The sequence below is a fragment of the Carcharhinus amblyrhynchos genome, chromosome 1 (assembly GCF_965287045.1).
Source record: "Carcharhinus amblyrhynchos chromosome 1, sCarAmb.v2.hapA, whole genome shotgun sequence".
Taxonomy (NCBI): domain Eukaryota; kingdom Metazoa; phylum Chordata; class Chondrichthyes; order Carcharhiniformes; family Carcharhinidae; genus Carcharhinus; species Carcharhinus amblyrhynchos.
In genome coordinates this window covers 145,714,687-145,733,969 of record NC_137324.1, presented here as the reverse complement: position 1 = coordinate 145,733,969, position 19,283 = coordinate 145,714,687, and the positions used below count along the sequence as shown (strand labels likewise).

Genomic DNA, 19,283 nt, shown 5'->3' with positions numbered 1-19,283 from the left:
TGTCCCAATAAGTATGGTTGCAAATTTCCATAAATAAATAACAGCATTTCTCAATTATATTTATTCCCAGCTCTGTATAAACTGGATGTAGAGGCATAAACGTAGTACATTTCTACCATTTTCAACAAAAATATAACCATTATGTACAATTATTGTATTAAAAATACAAAAGGGATACAGACTCCACCAATTGTCTTTCTAAAAGACATACAGGTACAAGTAGTATCAAAAGTATGAGGAAATCACCAGTTAATCATACATTTTGCACTTAACATCACAGATTTGTTGAAATGAGATTAGCAGTTCTATGTTCTACAATTACAGTTAGGTTTATATTATTTGTGCAACTCTTCAATATAACTATGATTTATTTTTGTCTGCCTATATGCACACAATGTCCACTGACTTTATATTGAAACTGACAAATTATGCATAATACAGTTACATTACTAATGCATAACTGACAGATATGAAGTATTTTCAAACATGGAGGGCCTAACTATGATTATTTTATGACAGTTAAATAAAGCACTGATGCTTTAAATACAGTGAAAACACTGCAGTCTTCAATTGAAACTAAGTTTACCTACTGATCAATATGATCAGCTGAGCTCAGTGGAAAACAAAAATACAACAAACAAAAAGTGAGTAGCCACATCTCATATTTGAGTACTACTCAGATTGGCAGCCTTCACCACTGGGTGCCTGTAGAACGACAACATAAGTGCTGTTGCCAGTTCAGTAACTTGAAGGTTTAGATAGCAGCAAGAGGGTGGTTTGCTTTGAAATTTCAGCCTTCATTATAGACATGCAGTGATACTCCAAGTAGCTCTAAATAGCTTAATTTCCCCGTACATATTTCAGATTACAAGGGCTGAACATGTATCGAAGTATTTAAAAAAGAAATTAAGGATGTTTTTTTTAAAAAGTAGCCTCATCATCAATTATAAGGGCATTTTAATTTTTGACAAAGGGAAGAACTAACTAGCATAATTCTGGGATACAGAGTACCATCCACTGCAATGCCATTCAGTTCAATTATTTCAAATACAATCTCATAAACCCTACAACCAAAATTATAAGTTATAAGTGTAAATAATACTGTAATTGTGGAGATGTAGCATTTGTTGTTCTCTAAAGCAGTAATTAATCAAAAACTGTCAACATAAATTAAAAATCTATCTGGAGCTCTATGCCCGAAAGTGAATATAGCATGTTGAATCATTAGCTGAAATACTGTACAAAAAACATTAACATGATTTCCTTCATGTTAAAAACTTCACTTTTTTGTTTAAATGACTGTGTGCTAGAATGGCATAAAGTCCAGCAAAAGAATTTTAAAAGTTCTAGACTGATGAAAAGAAAGCACCAAGAGCAACTCCATAGTGAACATAACAAAACCCAAACTCTTGCGTACAATTCATGGTGGGTAGTAACAGGAATTGCCTATAGAGTGAGCTCTGTGCATTTAAAGCAACACAGTTCCAAAGTGCCAGGACAGTTTCTTCACAGTATTCCACATGCGGGGGTAAAAGACCCATGCTGCTTTAAGGCAGGGAAGGAGGCAAGTGGCATCAGGAATTTCATTCAAGAGAGTTCCATGGTTCCTACATCTGGATGTCTGTTGTGCTGTCCAAAATGTAGCTTGCCGTATCATGAAGCAACAAAAACAACATAAAAAGCAGGAAGTGAACTCTGGTCAGACTGCAGAAACTTGCTCATCTTCTATCAAGAAAAAAAAACTAAAATTAAAAATTCTGATAAATATGAAGTATACACATCAACAATAGTAAAAACCTAAAAAAAAGACAGCTGTTGCATTAATATATTGCATCAAGAGTGTACAAATTACCACATCTATTCTCAATGCCTTCTGGGCAGGCAGCATAAGTAAAAATAAAGTGGACATTCATTTTGGTCTTAGCATGTAGTTTTTGGCAAGGATTGTGATAATATTTCAAAAACAGAATAATCTAGAAATTAATCTAACAACTGCTATAGCAATATAATACCAGAAGAATTTAAAAGAGAGAAAAAAGCATGTTTCCGATGATAAACCAACTATTCCATTTGCATTAAGCAATAATTCTGACAGTAATAAAACATTTTGGTCAGTGTGGAGGTAGAATTGTGTTCCTAAAGGGTAACATGAGGAGTTAGATTACCCACCTTGCAAAGTCTTCGTCCTTTTTCACATAAAAGAATAAGTAACCAAAGAAGAAAATTAGAAGAGCAATAGTCCTCCGCTCCATTTCACCAATAAAATCAGAGCAACCATGACAAATTGTTGAGATGTACAGTACCAAGGGCTGCAGTAAAAGCCATAAAATGCAAGAGAACAACAAAGTGCTCACATAAGAACATAAGAAATAGGAGCAGGAGTAGGCCACCTAGCCCTTCAAGCCTGCCCTGCCATTCAATAAGATCATGGCTGATCTGTCGTGGCTCAGTTCCACATTCCTGCCCTCTCCCCATAACCCTTAATCCCCTCGCTTATCAAAAACCCATCAACCCGCGTCTTAAAAATATTTAGCGAGGCAGCCTCCACCACTTCAACGGGCAGAGAATTCCAGAGATTCACCACCCTTTGAGTGAAGAAGTTCCTCCTCAACTCCGTTCTAAACCGCCCCCCCTTTATCTTGAGGCTGTGCCCCCTAGTCCTACTGTCCTTTCTGAGCGGGAAGAGTCTCTCCACCTCTATCCTATCCATCCCATTCATCATCTTATATGTCTCAATGAGATCGCCCCTCATTCTTCTAAACTCTAACGAGTACAAGCCTAGTTTATTCAGCCTCTCCTCATAGCTCAACCCCCTCAACTCCGGTATCAGCCTAGTAAACCTCCTCTGCACTCCCTCCAAGGCCAAATTATCCTTGCGTAAGTGCGGCGACCAAAACTGCACACAGTACTCCAGCTGTGGCCTCACCAATGCCCTATACAGCTGCAGCAAGACCTCCCTACTTTTATATTCAATCCCCCTCGCTATGAAGGCCAGCATCCCATTAGCCTTCCTGACCGCCTGCTCACATGAAGTGTTTAAATGTGATTTCTTCAGGTTTAATAATTGCTTAAAAGTAGAAATTAGCAAATTAAGTGAGACCCTTTAAAAAGCAATTTAAGAAATAAATGTAGGTGCTGAAGCTTACCAAACTCTTCAGACACATTAAATAACAATGTCACAGAATTGTTGCATCATGCTCACACCGGCTCTCCCAATGAACACTATAACTTGGAGTCATAGTCAAAATGAACACTATGACTCTAAGGCAAAAATCAAAATTAATGAACATTTTGAAGCTCCATTTCTTGGCAATGAGATCGGATTTAAGTTGTCCATAAGCTCCTGTTGTCAAGTCAGACCATTCCCCTGCCATTTCCCCATACCCCTGCACATTGTTTCTATTCAAATAATCATTAAATGCCAATTGAATGCTTCGATTGAACCTGCCTCCACCACACTTCCAGGCAGTGCATTTCAGCACAAAACCACTCGTGAGAATTTTTTTTTCTCACAACACATTTGCTTCTTTTGCAAGTCACTTTAATTTCTCAATCTTTTACAAGAGGGAACAGTTTCTCCCTATCTATTCTGTCCAGCCCCATCATGATTTTGAACACCTCTATCAAATCTCCTCTTTGCCTTCTCCTCTCTAAAGGAGAACAGTCAAAACATTTCCAATCTATCTAATAACTTAAGTTTTCTCATCCCTGGAATTATTCTTATAAACCTCATGCATTCTTTCCAACGCCTTCACGTCATTCCAATAGGTGCCTAGAATTGTACACAATACTCTAGCTGAGGTCCAACTAGTGTTCTATACAAGTTCAGCATAACCCCTTTGCTCTTGTACTCTTATGCCGCTGTTAAGAAAGCTCAGGAGTCCAGAAGAATTAGATTAACCAACTTGCAAGCTTTATTATAAAAGCAAATTACTGTGGATGCTGGAATCTTAAACAATCCGAAATCTTGCAAGCTTAATTAACTGCTCTCTCTACTTTTCCTGCTACCCTCAATGATTTATGCACATATACACCCAAGGTCATCTTCTCCTGCACCATCTTAAGAGCTGTACCCCTTATTTTATATTGTCTGTCCATGTCCTTCCTATCAAGATACATCATCTCACATTTCTCAACACTGAGCTTCATCTGCCACCTATCTGCCCATTCAATCAAATTGTCTATGTCCTTTTGAACTTCTATTCTGTCCTCTTCATAGTTTACAATGCTTCCAAGTTTTGTCTCACCCACAAACTTCAAAATTGTCCCCTGCATACCAAGATCTTGATCATTAATATATAGCAGGAAAAACAAGGGTCCCAATACCACTATAAACCTTTCTCCAACTTGAAAGAATATCCATTTACTATTACTCTGTTTTCTATTACGCAGCCAATTTTGTATCTGCATTGCTACTTCTCAAGCTATGACTTTCCTCAAGTCTGTTGCATGGCATTGTATCAAATGCCTTTTGAAAGTCCACATATACTACATAATCATTACCTTCATCACCCTTTATGTTACTTCTTCAAAGAACTCCTGCAAGTTAGTTAAACATGATTTCTTCTTTAAAAATTCATGCTGGTTCTTCTGAACGAGCCCACATTTTTCCACCTGACTACTAATTCTATTCTGAATAATTGTTTCTTGAAGCTTCCCACCACTGAAGTTAAATGGGCTGGTCTGTAATTGCTGGCTGATCCTTACAGCCTTTTGGAACAAGGACGTAATGTCTACAACTCTCCAGTCTTCTGACAACCCCCGAAGTGCAGGGAAGATTGGAAATTTCAGGGTCACTGACCACGAACTTTCAAAGTCACTTCCTTCAATATCCTGGGATTCATCTCATCTGTTACTGTCTTGTCAACATAAGTACCAACAGTCTACTCAACATTTCCTCCTGATCAATCTTGAACACTTCTAGAGACAGAATTTCTTCCTCTGTCATCATGGCCTGGATTCCATCTACCTCCTTGGTAAAGACAGATACAAAGTATTCATTTAATACCTCAGCCATACTCTTTGGGATTCCTCTTTATATTGGTTGCCAAGTCTTTTGTCATCCTTCTTTGCTTCTCTAATATACCTTTTCACCTGCCTTCTGTACTTTCTGGTTCTCAACTGTACTTTCTGTCTGATATCTGTCATAAGCACATTTTTTTCTTCTTTATCTTCATTTCTATCTCCTGTAAAGATTCCCAGCCATATTTTCTTTCTGCTTGCCAACAGGAGCTTAGGACAACATAAATCCGATCTCATTGCCATGAAATGGAGCTCCAAAACGTTCATTAATTTTGATGCTTGCCGTAGAGTTACAGAGGTCAACAGCATGGCCCAACTTTTCCATGCCGTCCTTTGTTTTTTTAAAACCCTAAGTTAATCCCAATTGCCCACATTTTGCCCATATCCCTTTATATCCATCTTACCCATTTAACTGTCTAAATATTTTTTAAAAGACAAAATTGTACCGCCTCCACTACTACTACCTCTGGCAGCTTGTTCCAGACACTCATCACCCTCTGTGTGAAAAAACTGCCCCTCTGGACACTTCTGTATCTCTCCTCTCTCACCTTAAACCTATGCCCTCTAGTTTTAGATTCCCTTGATCATATTCTCTCCTTCTTTGCTGTTAGTCAGAGTTCACTTGTAGTCCTACAACATATCATCACTACTGAAAAATACATAATTCCTCAATGGGTCAGTACTTGCTAAACAAGTACAAGTTAGACAGGATAGATTCAGAAAGGATGTTACCAATGGAAGCGGAGTCCAGAACTAGTGGTCATAGTTTGAGGATAAGGTAAGGAGAAATTTCTTCACCCAGAGGATGGTGAGTGTATAGAATTCACTACCACCAAATGTAGTTGAGACCAAAACGTTGTCTGATTTGAAGAAGCAATTAGATATAGCTCTTGGGGCCAAAGGAATCCAGGGATATGGGGTGGTGGGGGGGGGAGAGGTGTTCAGGATTTTGAATTCGATGATCAACCATGATCAAGATGAGTGGTGGAGCAGGCTCGAAGGGTTGATTACTGCTTCTAGTTTAATCCTGAGTTTGATCAGAATTATACCAACAACTGATTTATTATAAGTCAGACTCTCAAAATTTACTTATGCAGCCACAGGGTTGTGAGAATACATTCCATGAAGTAGCAGTTTGGTATTGCTATTCATTTTGACACATCATTTCATGTACTCCTCATTAGTGACGGATCTTTCATTTCACATTCTCTGCCATAACCAATTCGGTTTCTATCATTCCTGATACCTTTACTAATTTAACAGCTTCCTTTACAGTACTTGAGAGGGAAATTCAGCACCATTTTGTTAATTGAACACCTCTTTAGTACACCACCTTATATTTTATATACATCTGGGCAGTTAATATAATTCTGCATTCTTTAGACACTGGTTTCAGAATGAATTACACACTTTAACATTAGAAGAACAAGTGTGTCTGAGTTATGTTCTTTTATTTTGATACTGAGTCAGAGTTATTTTAATGGAATTCACCCAGTAATGCTTCAATTATTGTGTTAAAGTGTACCTTTCTGAGTGAGTATTTTGCGTTTTAATAAATACATGTAGAAGTCACAGGTGATCCAAATCGTTCGATTGTAGAGATTCTCTAGAAAAGGAACTACTGGCTGTAATTTGAGTAGACACAAGAGAACAACATCAGCTGGAATTCTATCGGCAAGAGCAAAGTACCACCACTGGAATGAAATGCATGATCCTGTGCCAATGGCTAGTGGGACCATGATGGCTATTTAACCAGTAGTGCCCAATTAAGATACACCTGCGTCAGACTATAAGCTCAGCCTTCAACACCATTATTCCTATAAAAATCATCTCCAAACTCCATGGCCTGGGCTTCAGCTCTTCCCTCTGCAACTGGATCCTCAACTTCCTACCTCACAGACCACAATCAGTAAGGATAGCCAACAACACCTCATCCACGATCACCCTGAACACCGGTGCCCTACAGGACTATGTTCTCAGCTCCGTACTATACTCCATATACACCTATGACTGTGTGGCCAAATACCCCACCAATTCGATTTTCAAGTTTGATGACGATACCACCATAGTGGGTCGGATCTCAAACAATGATGAGATAGGGTACAGGAATGAGAATAAGAGAATCTGGTGAACTAGTCCGGTGACAATATTCTGTCCCTCAAAGTCAACGAAATGAAGGAGATTGACATCGACTTCAGGAAGCACAGAGGAGAACATGCTCCTGTCTACATCAACGGGGACAAAGTAGAAAGGATCAAGAGCTTCAAATTTTCAGGTGTCCAGATTATCTACATCCTGTCTACACCTGAATCAGAGGGGGACCAATATCCTGGGGGTTAAATTTGCTAAGGCTATGCAGGGAGGTTTAAACTGATTCGGAGGGGGGGTGGGATCCTGAGTAGAGGGGGTGAAAGTGAGGGGGGCATAGATGGGGACTGCAATGCACAGCATCGCAGGGGTGGGGTGGAGCAGGGTTTGAAATGCGTATACTTTAATGCGAGGAGTATTCGCAATAAAGTGGATGAACTTACAGCGTGGATCAGTACCTGGGACTTCGATGTTGTGGCCATTTCAGAGACATGGATAGAGCAGGGGCAGGAATGGTTGCTGCAGGTCCCGGGGTTCAAATGTTTTAGTCGGAGTAGAGAAGGAGGTAGAAGGGGTAGCATTATTGGTCAGGGACTGTATCACAGTGTCAGAGAGGAAGTTTGATGAGGACTTGTCTGTTGAGGTAGTATGGGCGGAGATTAGAAATAGGAGTGGAGAGGTCACCCTGTTGGGAGTCTTTTATAGACCACCTAAAAGTTCTAGAGAGGTTGAGGAAAGGATTGCAGAGACGATCCTGGTTAGGAGGGAAAGTAATAGGGTAATTGTTATGGGGGATTTTAACTTTACTAATATTGATTGGAATTGTTATAGCTCTAGCTCGTTAGAGGGGTCAGTTTTTGTGCAAAGCGTGCAGGAAGGTTTTTTGACTCAGTATGTAGATAGGCCAACTAGAGGTGAGGCTATATTGGATTTGGTGCTGGGAAATGAGCCAGACCAGGTGCTAGACTTGGAAGTTGGTGTGCATTTTGGTGATAGTGACCACAATTCGGTTACGTTCACCTTAATGATGGAAAGGGATAGGCATGAACCTCGGGCCAGTGGTTTTAGCTGGGGGAAGGGTAATTATGAGGCTATTAGGAGAGAATTAGGAAGCATAGGTTGGACTAGGAGATTACAGGGACTGGGAACGTCCGAAATGTGGAGTTTTTTCAAGGAGCAGCTACTGCGAGTCCGTGATAGGTATGTCCCTGTCAGGCAAGGAGGAATTGGTAGGGCTAGGGAACCGTGGTGCACCAAAAAAGTTGATTCGTTGGTTAAAAGGAAAAAGGAGGCTTATGTTCGGATGAGACGTGAGGGCTCGGGTAGTGCACTAGAAAACTTTAGATTGGCTAGGAGGGAGTTGAAGAGTGAGCTAAGAAGGGCTAAAAGAGGACATGAGAAGACTTTGGCTGATAGGGTTAAGGAGAATCCTAAGGCGTTCTATAGGTATGTCAAGAACAGAAGGTTGGTTAGGGCAAGATTAGGGCCAGTTATAGACAGCAGAAGGAAGTTATGTGTGGAACCGGAGGAGATTGGAGAGGCATTGAACCAATATTTCTCTTCGGTATTCACGCAGGGGGACATGGATATAGCTGAGGAGGACACTGGGTTGCAGGGGAGTAGAATTGACAGTGTTACAGTTGATAAGGAGGATGTGCTGGATATTCTGGAGGGTCTGAAAATAGATAAGTCCCCTGGTCCGGACGGGATTTACCCCAGGATTCTCTGGGAGGCAAGAGAAGTGATTGCAGAGCCTCTGGCTCTGATCTTCAGGTCGTCGTTGGCCTCTGGTATAGTACCGGAAGATTGGAGGTTAGCGAATGTTGTCCCATTGTTTAAGAAGGGGAACAGTGACTTCCCCGGGAATTATAGACCGGTGAGTCTCACTTCTGTTGTGGGCAAGGTTTTAGAAAAAATTATTAGGGATAGGATTTATAGTTATTTGGAGAGTAATGAATTGATTGGAGATAGTCAGCATGGTTTTGTGGCGGGTAGGTCGTGCCTTACTAACCTTATTGAGTTTTTTGAGAAAGTGACCAAAGAGGTGGATGGGGGTAAGGCAGTGGACGTGGTGTATATGGATTTTAGTAAGGCGTTTGATAAGGTTCACCATGGTAGGCTTCTGCAGAAAATGCAGATGTATGGGATTGGGGGTGATCTAGGGAATTGGATCAGGAATTGGCTGGCGGATAGGAGACAGAGGGTGGTGGTTGATGGTAAATATTCATCATGGAGTTCGGTTACGAGTGGTGTGCCTCAGGGATCTGTTTTGGGGCCACTGCTGTTTGTAATTTTTATTCATGATCTGGATGAGGGTATAGTTGGGTGGATTAGTAAATTTGCTGATGACACCAAAGTCGGAGGTGTGGTAGATAGTGAGGAAGGGTGTCATAGTTTGCAGGAAGACTTAGACAGGTTGCAGAGCTGGGCCGAGAGGTGGCGGATGGAGTTTAATACGGAGAAGTGTGAGGTAATTCACTTTGGTAGGAATAACAGATGTGTCAAGTATAGGGCTAACGGGAGGACTTTGAATAGTGTGGATGAGCAGAGGGATCTAGGTGTATGTGTACATAGATCCCTGAAAGTTGGGAATCAAGTAGATAAGGTTGTTAAGAAGGCATACAGTGTCTTGGTGTTTATTGGTAGGGGGATTGAATTTAGGAGTCGCAGCGTTATGTTGCAACCTTACACAACTCTGGTGCGGCCGCACTTGGAGTACTATGTGCAGTTCTGGTCCCCACATTACAGGAAGGATGTGGAGGCTTTGGAGAGGGTGCAGAGGAGGTTTACCAGGATGTTGCCTGGTATGGAGGGGAGGTCCTATGAGGAGATGCTGAGGGATTTGGGGTTGTTTTCGCTGGAAAGAAGGCGGCTAAGAGGGGATCTTATTGAAACATATAAGATGATCAGAGGTTTAGATAGGGTGGATAGTGATAGCCTTTTTCCTCTGATGGAGAAATCTAGCACGAGGGGGCATGGCTTTAAATTAAGGGGGGGTAGTTATAGGACGGATGTCAGGGGTAGGTTCTTTACCCAGAGGGTGGTGAGGGATTGGAATGCCCTGCCTGCTGCAGTTGTAAATGCGCCTAGTTTGGGGGCGTTTAAGAGATCCATGGATAGGTTTATGGACGAAAAGGGATTGGTTTAGGTTAGTGGGTCATTGTTTTGTAACTGGTCGGCGCAACATCGTGGGCCGAAGGGCCTGTTCTGCGCTGTAATGTTCTGTGTTCTATGTCCCGGTTACCCATGCCAACACTACAGTTAAGAAAGCCCACCAACATCTCTACTTTCTCAGAAGAATAAGGAAATTTGGCATGTCAGCTATGACTCTCACCAACTTTTACAAATGCACTGTAGAAAGCATCCTTTCTAGTTGTATCATAGCTTGGTATGGCTCCTGCTCTGCCCAAGACTGCAAGAAACTATAAAAAGGTTGTGAATATAGCCCAATCCATCATGCAAACCAGCCTCCCATCCATTGACTCTGTCTGCACCCCCTGCTGCCTTAGCAAATCAGCCAGCATAACTAAACACCACACGCATTCCAGACATTCTCTCTTTTGCCTTCTTCTGTCAGGAAAAAGATATAAAAAACTGAAGTCATGTACCAACCGACTAAAGAACAGCTTCTCCCCCACTGCCATCAGACTTTTGATTGGACCTACCTTGCATTAAATTGATATTTCTCTGCACCTGAGCTATGACTGTAACACTACATTCTGCACTCTGCCTTCTCTATGAACAGTATGCTTTGTCTGTATAGCATGCAAGAAGCTATACTTTTCACTGTATGTTAATACATGTGATAATAATAAATCAAATCAAGAGGCTACCTTTGCGAACTCAACTAGAGAGCAGCTTTGGCAGTGCCACTGTTGCTGTTTCTGCCAGTGGTATATTCCCCTTTTGCGCCTTACACTGCTGTTTTCCTACACTTGCGACTGCACTGAGGATCTTCATTAGGCACATAAAATTCTTGCTATCAAGGTGATCTGGGCCTACAGATTTCAAACAATGAGGGTCCACACAATTTCCCTTGAATGTGGACAGAGTTCCTTTATACCCTTTGAATCTGTAGGATTTCATGAAAGTATATTGCTTTGACATCCATATGGTTAGTGTGAATTCAAGAGATTTTGGTCAATAAAATACAATCCCAATCTGTCCTGGATGTATTAGATACATACAATCTTCAGGTACGGGTACAAATGAAAAGTGGAGCTTTTTCAAGGAACAAATACTGTGTGTCCTTGATAGGTATATCCCTGGCAGGCAGGGAGGAAATGGCTGAGTGGGAGAACCATGGTTTACAAAGAAGGTAGAATGTCTGGTCAAGAGGGAAAATGAAGCGTATGTAAGCATGAAAAAACAAGGCTCAGTTGGGTCACTTGAGGGTTACAAGGTAGCTAGGAATGAGTTAAAGAAAGGGCTTAGGAGAGCTAGGAGGGGGCATGAGAATTCCTTGGCGAGTCGGATAAAGGAAAACCCCAAGGCTTTTTACTCTTATGTGAGAAATAAAAGAATGACCACAGTGAGGTTAAGGCCAGTCAAGGATAGTAATGGGAACTTATGCATGGAGTCAGAAGAGATAGGTGAGGCGTTGAATGAATACTTTTCTTCAGTGTTCACTAAGGAGAAGGGCTGTGTTTTTGAGAATGAGTGTGTGATTCAGGCTGATAGGATGGAGGAGGTAGATGTTCTGAGGGAAGATATTAGCAATTTTGAAAAACCTGAGGGTCAATAAGTCCCCTGGGCCAGATGGTATACATCCTAGGATACTTTGGGAGGCGAGGGATGAGATTGCGGAGCCTTTAGCTTTGATCTTTGGGTCCTCAGTGTCCACAGGGATTGTGCCAGAGGACTGGAGGGTGGCAAATGTTGTTCCTCTCTTCAAGAAAGGAAATAGGAATGACACTGGTAATTATAGACCAGATAGTCTTACTTCGGTAGTTGGTAAGTTAATGGAAAGGGTCCTGAGAGATCGGATTTATGACCATTTGGAAAGATGCAGCTTAATCCGGGATAGTCGGCATGGTTTTGTGAAGGATAAGTCTTGCCTCATAAATTTGATTGAATTTTTTGAGGAGGTAACTAAGTGTGTAGACGAAGGTAGAGCAGTTGATGTTGTATACATGGATGTTAGTAAGGCGTTTGATTAGGTTCCCCATGGTAGGCTCATGAAGAAAGTAAGGAGGTGTGGAATAGAAGGAGATTTGGCCAATTGGATAAGTAACTGGCTGTCTCATAGAAGATAGAGGGTGGTGGTGGAGGGAAAATTTTCAGACTGGAGACCAGTTACCAGCAGTGTACCACGGGGATCAGTGCTGGGTCCTCTGCTTTTTGTGATTTTTATCAATGACTTTGAAGAGGGGGCTGAAGGGTGGGTTAGTAAATTTGCTGATGATACCAAGATTGTTGGAGTAGTGGATGAGGTGGAGGGCTCTTGTAGGCTGCAAAGAGACACTGATACAATGCAGAGCTGGGCAGAAAACTGGCAGATGGAGTTTAACCCTGATAAATGCAAGGTCATTCATTTTGGTAGGACAAACTTGAATGTGGATTACAGAGTCAACGAGAGGGTTCTAAGGAATGTGGAAGAGCAGAGAATTTGGGGTTCATGTCCACAGATCTCTGAAGGTTGTCACTCAAGTGGATAGAGCCGTGAAGAAGGCTTATAGTGTGTTAGCGTTTATTAACAGGGGGTTTGAGTTTAAGAGCCATGGGGTTATTCTTCAACTATACCGAACCTTGGTGAGACCACATTTGGAATATTGTGTGCAGTTCTGGTCACCTCACTATAAGAAGGAAGTGGAAGCATTGGAGAAAGTGCAGAGGAGGTTTACCAGGATGCTGCCTGGTTTGGAGGGTAGGACTTATGAGGAAAGGCTGAAGGAGCTGGGGCTTTTCTCTTTAGAGCGGAGGAGGATGAGAGGCAACTTAATAGAGGTTTATAAGATGATCAGGGGAATAGATAGAGTGGACGTGCAGAGACTATTTCCTCGGGTGGACGTAGCTGTTACTAGGGGGCATAACCATAAAGTTCATGGTGGGCGATATAGGAGGGATGTCCGAGGTAGATTCTTTACTCAGAGAGTGGTTGGGGTGTGGAATACACTGCCTGCTGTGATAGTGGAGTCGGACACTTTAGGAACTTTCAAGTGGTTATTGGAAAGGCACATGGAGCACACCAGAATGATAGGGAGTGGGATAGCTTGATCCTGGGTTTGAACATAGCTTGGCACAACATCGAGGGCCGAAGGGTTCTATGTTTCTTCTAATTAATAAATCTGAAGACACAAGTAGCACAATTGCAGTTATAGGTTGTAAGTGGAAACAAGATATGAAAAGCATGGATAGCAACTGGCCTTTCATAGAGGTCATCGAATAACAAGAATTTATTTTAACCATATATCACTCATTCACTGTTTCCAAGTTCTTGTCATTAGATACTAGAAGTCAGCACGACTTGCTAGTTACGACTATGTTATTTTTGGGCGAACATTTGCCTTTTTATACAATCAAACTACAAAAACTCATTTGACTTTTTACTTGAGCTCAAAGATTATTGTAGATTTACAAATAAACAAATATATTTTTGAAGTAAAAAAGCAAAATACTGCGGGTGCTGAAATCTGAAACAAAAATAGAGCTCTGACGAAGGGTCATCTAGACTCAAAACATTGGCTCTATCCTCTCACCACAGATGCTGTCAGAACTGCTGAGATTTTCCAGCATTTTCTGTTTATGTTTTTAAAGTATACAGTTTTGGTGATAACAAGGTAAAACTCTCAGTCTGAAACTGATACTGGCAATTTTAATGTTGAATTTTGACCATTAGAATATCAAGAAAGAAGGCACGCGCCAAAGAATGAGTATCAATATTCATGACTGACATATGTCTTCCTCTTTAAAAAAATCACACTTTCTGATTTAGTGTTTCCAGTTGCCAGGATTTTGCTGTAAAAGATCAGCATTCACTGTTCAGAGTAAATTGGACAGCACTTTCTGGCAGTTGTATACTGTTAAAGCATGGAATTCAGGAAATTACTGTCTAAGTTGTTTATTCCACAAAAGATTCACTGTAACGGTATCTCATTTAGAGATATGATATTTAAATCCATGTGGAAGGGAGCGAATTTACAACCCCAGCAGGGTAAATAACCATAACACATGCCAATAACTATGTGATATTGCTAAACAATCTCTAGCACTGAAAATAATCTTCTACAAGTGTGCAGTCTCATTCCTTAAAACTTTAATTAGTTTGGAGATTCAAAGTAATAAAGAAGACAGTTGATGCAGAGTTGTTAAATATTTTTAAGGCAGAGATGGAGAAATTCTTGATAAGTAAGGACGTGGTTGGTTAGAACAAAAAACAAAGACAATTACAGCAGATACAGGCCCTTCAGCCCTCCAAGCTTGCGCTGACCATGCTGCCATGTGAACTAAAACCTTCTACCTCTCAGGGACCATATCGCTCTATTCCCATTCTATTCATGTATTTGTCCAAATGCCCCTTAAAAGTCAGTATCATATCTGCTTCCACTTTCTCCCTCGGCAGCGAGTTCCAGGCACTGACCGCTCTCCGAGTAAAAACCTGCCTCATACATCTCTTTTAAACCTTGCCATTTGCACCATAAACCTATGCCCCCCTAGTAATTAACTCTTCCACTCTGGGGAAAAAGCTTCTGACTATCCATTCTGTCCATGCCCCTCATAATCTTGTAGACTACTATCAGGTCGCCCCTCAACCTCTGTCATTCCAATGAGAACAAACCAAGTTTCTCCAACCTCTCCTCATAGCTAATGCCCTCCATACCAAGCAACATCTGGGTAAATCTTTTCTGTTCCCTCTCCAAAGCTTCCACATCCTTTCAAGGGAAAACTGAAATGAGTGCAGGAAAGACATGTGCCAGTTAGGAGGAAGGATGGGAAAGGTAGGATTATAGAGCCATGGATTACTAGAGATATTGAGGACCTGGTCAGGAAGAAACGAGAGGCGTATGTCAGGTCTAGGCAATTGGGAACGGAGAGAGCTTGGAGGAGTACAGAGAGAGTAGGAGGGATCTCAAAAGGGGAGTTAGGAGGGCAAAAAGGGGGCATGAAATGGCTTTGGCAGGTAGGATTAAGGAAAATCCAAAGGCGTTTTACTCATATGTTAGGAGCAAAAGGGTGGCTAGGGGAAAAATCGGTCCCCTCAGGGACAGACGAGGGGAATTGTGCTCAGAGTCTGAGGGAATGGGGGAGATCCTGAATGAATACTTTGCGTGGGTATTCACAAAGGAGAGGGGCTTGATGTCTGGTACGGTCATTGAGGGAGCTGTAGACCAATTGGAGGAACTATCGATTACGAGGGAAGAAGTGTTAGGGCTTTTAGGTAGCATTAAAACTGATAAATCTCCGGGGCCTGATGGCATTTATCCTAGGCTGCTTAGGGAGGCGAGAGATGAAATTGCTGGGCCTCTGATGCAAATCTTTGGCTCTTCTTTGCACACAGGTGAGGTCCCAGAGGACTGGAGGATAGCGAACATGGTACCGTTGTTTAAAAAGGGTAGGAGGGATAACCTGGGTAACTATAGGCCGGTGAGTTTAACTTCAGTGGTAGGCAAGTTGATGGAGAGGATTCTTAGGGATAAGATGTATGAGCACTTGGAGCGTTGCGATCTGATTAAGGATACGCAGCATGGCTTTGTTAAGGGGAAGTCTTGCCTTACGAATCTGGTAGAATTTTTTGAGGAGGTGACAAAAACGGTCGACGAAGGACAAGCCGTTGATATCGTCTATATGGATTTCAGTAAGGTGTTTGACAAAGTCCCTCATGGTAGGTTGGTAGAAAAGATTAAGGCTCATGGGATACGAGGCCAGGTATCTAGATGGGTGGAGAACTGGCTTGCTAAGAGGATGATGTGGGTATGCCGGCGTTGGACTGGCGTAAACACAGTAACTGTTGCTAAGAGGAGACAGAGAGTAGTAGTGGAGGGGTCCTTTTCTAGCTGGAGGTCTGTCACTAGTGGTGTGCTGCAGGGCTCAGTACTGGGACCTCTTCTCTTTATAGTGTATATAAATGACTTGGAAGAGGGAGTAAGTGGTGTGATCAGCAAATTTGCTGATGACACCAAGATGGCTGAATTGGCGAGCAGTGAGGAGCAGTGTCTGGCAATACAACGGGATATTGATAGGCTGGTGCATTGGGCAGATATACGGCAAATGGAGTTTAATCCGGATAAAAGTGAGGTGATGCATTTTGGCCGGAATAATGTAGGGGGGAGTTATATGATAAAGGGTAAGCCCATAAGGAGTATAGAAACGCAGTGAGACCTGGGGGTGCAAGTGCACAAGTCTTTGAAGGTGGCAGTACAGTGGAGAAGGTTGTGAAGAAAACCTATGGTATGTTAGCCTTTATAGGACGGGGTATAGAATATAAAAGCTGGAGTCTAATGTTGCAGTTGTATAGAACATTGGTTGGGCCGCATTTAAAGTACTGCGTCCAGTTCTGGTTGCCTTACTCCCGGAAGGACGTGGAGACTCTGGAGAGAGTGCAGAGGAGGTTTACCAGGATGTTGCCTGGTATGGAAGGACTGGGTTATGAGGAAAGATTGAGCAAATTGGGGCTGTTTTCCCTTGAAAGATGGCGACCGAGGGGGGATCTAATAGAGGTATAAAAGATTATGAAGGGAATAGATAGAGTAAACAGAGGTAAGCTATTTCCTATGTTACAGACACATAGTACAAGGGGCCACGGGCTTAAGGTGAGGGGGGAGAGGTATAACACAGATATTAGAGGGAGGTTTTTCACACAGAGGGTAGTGGGGGTATGGAATGCTCTGCCAAGTAAGGTGATGGAGGCAGGCACGCTGGAGTTGTTTAAGAGTTACTTAGAGAAGGGAGGATGGGAGATTGTTTTAAATAAAGTTCATTAGCAGGGGGACGTCCCTGGTAATGTAAAAGGATATGGTATGATAATAATGTTTTTTCTCCTTTAATTCACAGGTTTTAAGTCGGTCCGCCTTGTTCTCCAATGAGGGGCATACACGCGATGTGTCGTACTTGGGCTGCTCTTGGATGTTCGAGATTGGCCTCGTGCTTCATGTCGTTAGTGTGTGCTTAAACTAGGACCAGATGCTGGGCAACACGACAGCTCAGTGACTATCACTGTTTGCTGTGCAGACACATGGATTTGGGCCAGTGACTGTGGGAGTTTGCACATTCTTCCCGTGCTTGCGTGGGTTTTCTCCGGGTGCTCCGGTTTCCTCTCACACCCCAAACATGTGCTATTAGGCTGATTGGAAGTAATAAATTGTCCCTAAATTAGTTTCCCTCAATGTGGATTGCCATAAAAATAATAGATAAGGGTCATGGGTGGAGGGGGGGACTGGTATTATTAAAATGGCGGCATGGGCTCATTTGCTGAAGGGCCTGTTTCCCGGGCTGTTTTTGTTCTTTGTTCTTCTGATAGTGTGACAACCAGAACTGAACACTATATTCCAAGTGTGGTCTAAGATGCTATAAAGCTGCAACATGACTTGCCACTTTTTAAACTCAGTGTCCCAGCCAGTGAAGGCAAGCATGCCTTATGCGTTCTTGACGACCTTCTCCATCTGCGTTGCCACTTTCAGTGACCTGTGTACCTGTACACCCAGATCCCTCTGCCTATCAACATTCTTAAGAGTTCTGCTGGTTACTGTATATTTCCCACCTGTATTAGACCTTCTAAAATGCATTACCTCATATTTGTCCAGATTAAAGTTATTGGTTGAAGAGATATTGGTTGAAAGGGATTGATCATTTCAATTTATTTTTTAGAATCTCTACAGTGCAGGAGGAGGCCATCCGTCCCAGTGAGTCTGTATCGACTCTCAGAAAGGCTTCTTGCCCAGGCCCTATTCCTGTAACTCTGCTGTTCCCCTTATCCTACACATCTTGGGACACTAAGGGACAATTTAGTATGGCTAATTCACCTAAGCTGCACACCTTTGGACTGTGGGAGGGAACAAAAGCACCTGGAGGAAACCCACACAATCACAGAGAGGACATGCGAACTCCATGCAGAGACAGTATGCCTTCACTTTAACAGTCAAGTAAACATCACTCTCCCCTCACTGTGACCAGTTAGCTTCATCCTCCAAATATCAACAAGCCACCCAATACTTGAAAGTTGCTTAGGCATGAGAAATAAGAGCAGGAATATATGGCCATCAAGCCTTCTCTTCCATTCAATACAATCATGGCTGATCTCTGGCTTCAACTCCACTTTTCCACCCAATCCCAATATCTCTCAATTCCTTGAGATATGGATTCAATGATGGTGCAACCTTAAGAATCCAGAAAATATGGAAATAATCTACTCAAGTTTTACACCTTTTATCAACTATTCTGCTCTTCTATTTGTAATAATTCTGGTTCATCTGTTAGATTAATAATTCCATAATAGAGGTTAGCAGTCTCATGGTTCCTGAGATTCTGGAACAGAAACCAGAGCTCAGCAGGGTAATCCCCCAACCTGTTGCCTGGGTAACATGACTCTTGCTCTGCAGATTGATCAGTAAAGGGATAAGCACCATATCCCTCCCCCTCTAAGTCCTGTTATATAAATGCCAATATCAATTTACAGAGTCCCAGATAATTAAACAATTAGTACATGAATTTAGTCAATTACAAATCAAAGTGTTCAGAGGATTCCAATCCTTGTAAAGCAACTCCTTTGTCTGGGGGTGCTTCCATAGAATTACTGTCAGCTGAAACCACCATGACAGGTGCATCTGCAGGCACAGGCAGTTCAAGGTTTCCATGGAGACGTTGGTTGCATCTTACAAAGGATGACCAGGTACTTCAGTGCTTGGATAGTTGACAATATTCCCAGATGGCAATATAGTTCCTGATGACAGTACTGGCTGCGGGGACAACTCTTGCTCTTTCATGTGGTCTATGTGTTTGCAGATGACTCCTACATCCACTTGATAACACAGAGGTCCAGTTTTGGATATAGTGATTCCAGATGCAACTGAACTCACTTGCAAAATTCCTCACATACGTGACTTCATCCAATGAAAACGACTGTTGATTTACATGAACCATGGTTTTCTGACTGCTCTGGCTGGCCTCTACCCTCCCCAGAAAACTTGGAAACACAAGGCCAAGTCTTGTTCTGACACACGCCTCATTAACAATTCTGC

General features: G+C 42.1%; 1 protein-coding gene across 7 annotated transcripts in view; it reads right to left on the bottom strand.

Moving 5' to 3' along the window:
- The window catches only part of rapgef2b (Rap guanine nucleotide exchange factor 2b), a 438,644-nt gene continuing 419,361 nt past the window's right edge, over positions 1-19,283 (bottom strand). For 2 of the 7 annotated variants that reach the window (XM_080193476.1, XM_080193483.1), the window contains 2 exons: positions 2,170-2,186; positions 2-1,725 (listed from right to left, as the gene is read on the bottom strand). In XM_080193476.1, the coding sequence (XP_080049602.1) occupies positions 1,700-1,725; positions 2,170-2,186 (43 nt within the window). In that variant the 3' untranslated portion in view covers positions 2-1,699. Of the gene's footprint in view, positions 1,726-2,169; positions 2,187-19,283 lie in introns of all 7 variants that reach the window. The other 5 variants (XM_080193481.1, XM_080193478.1, XM_080193477.1 and 2 more) reach the window with 5 other exon arrangements.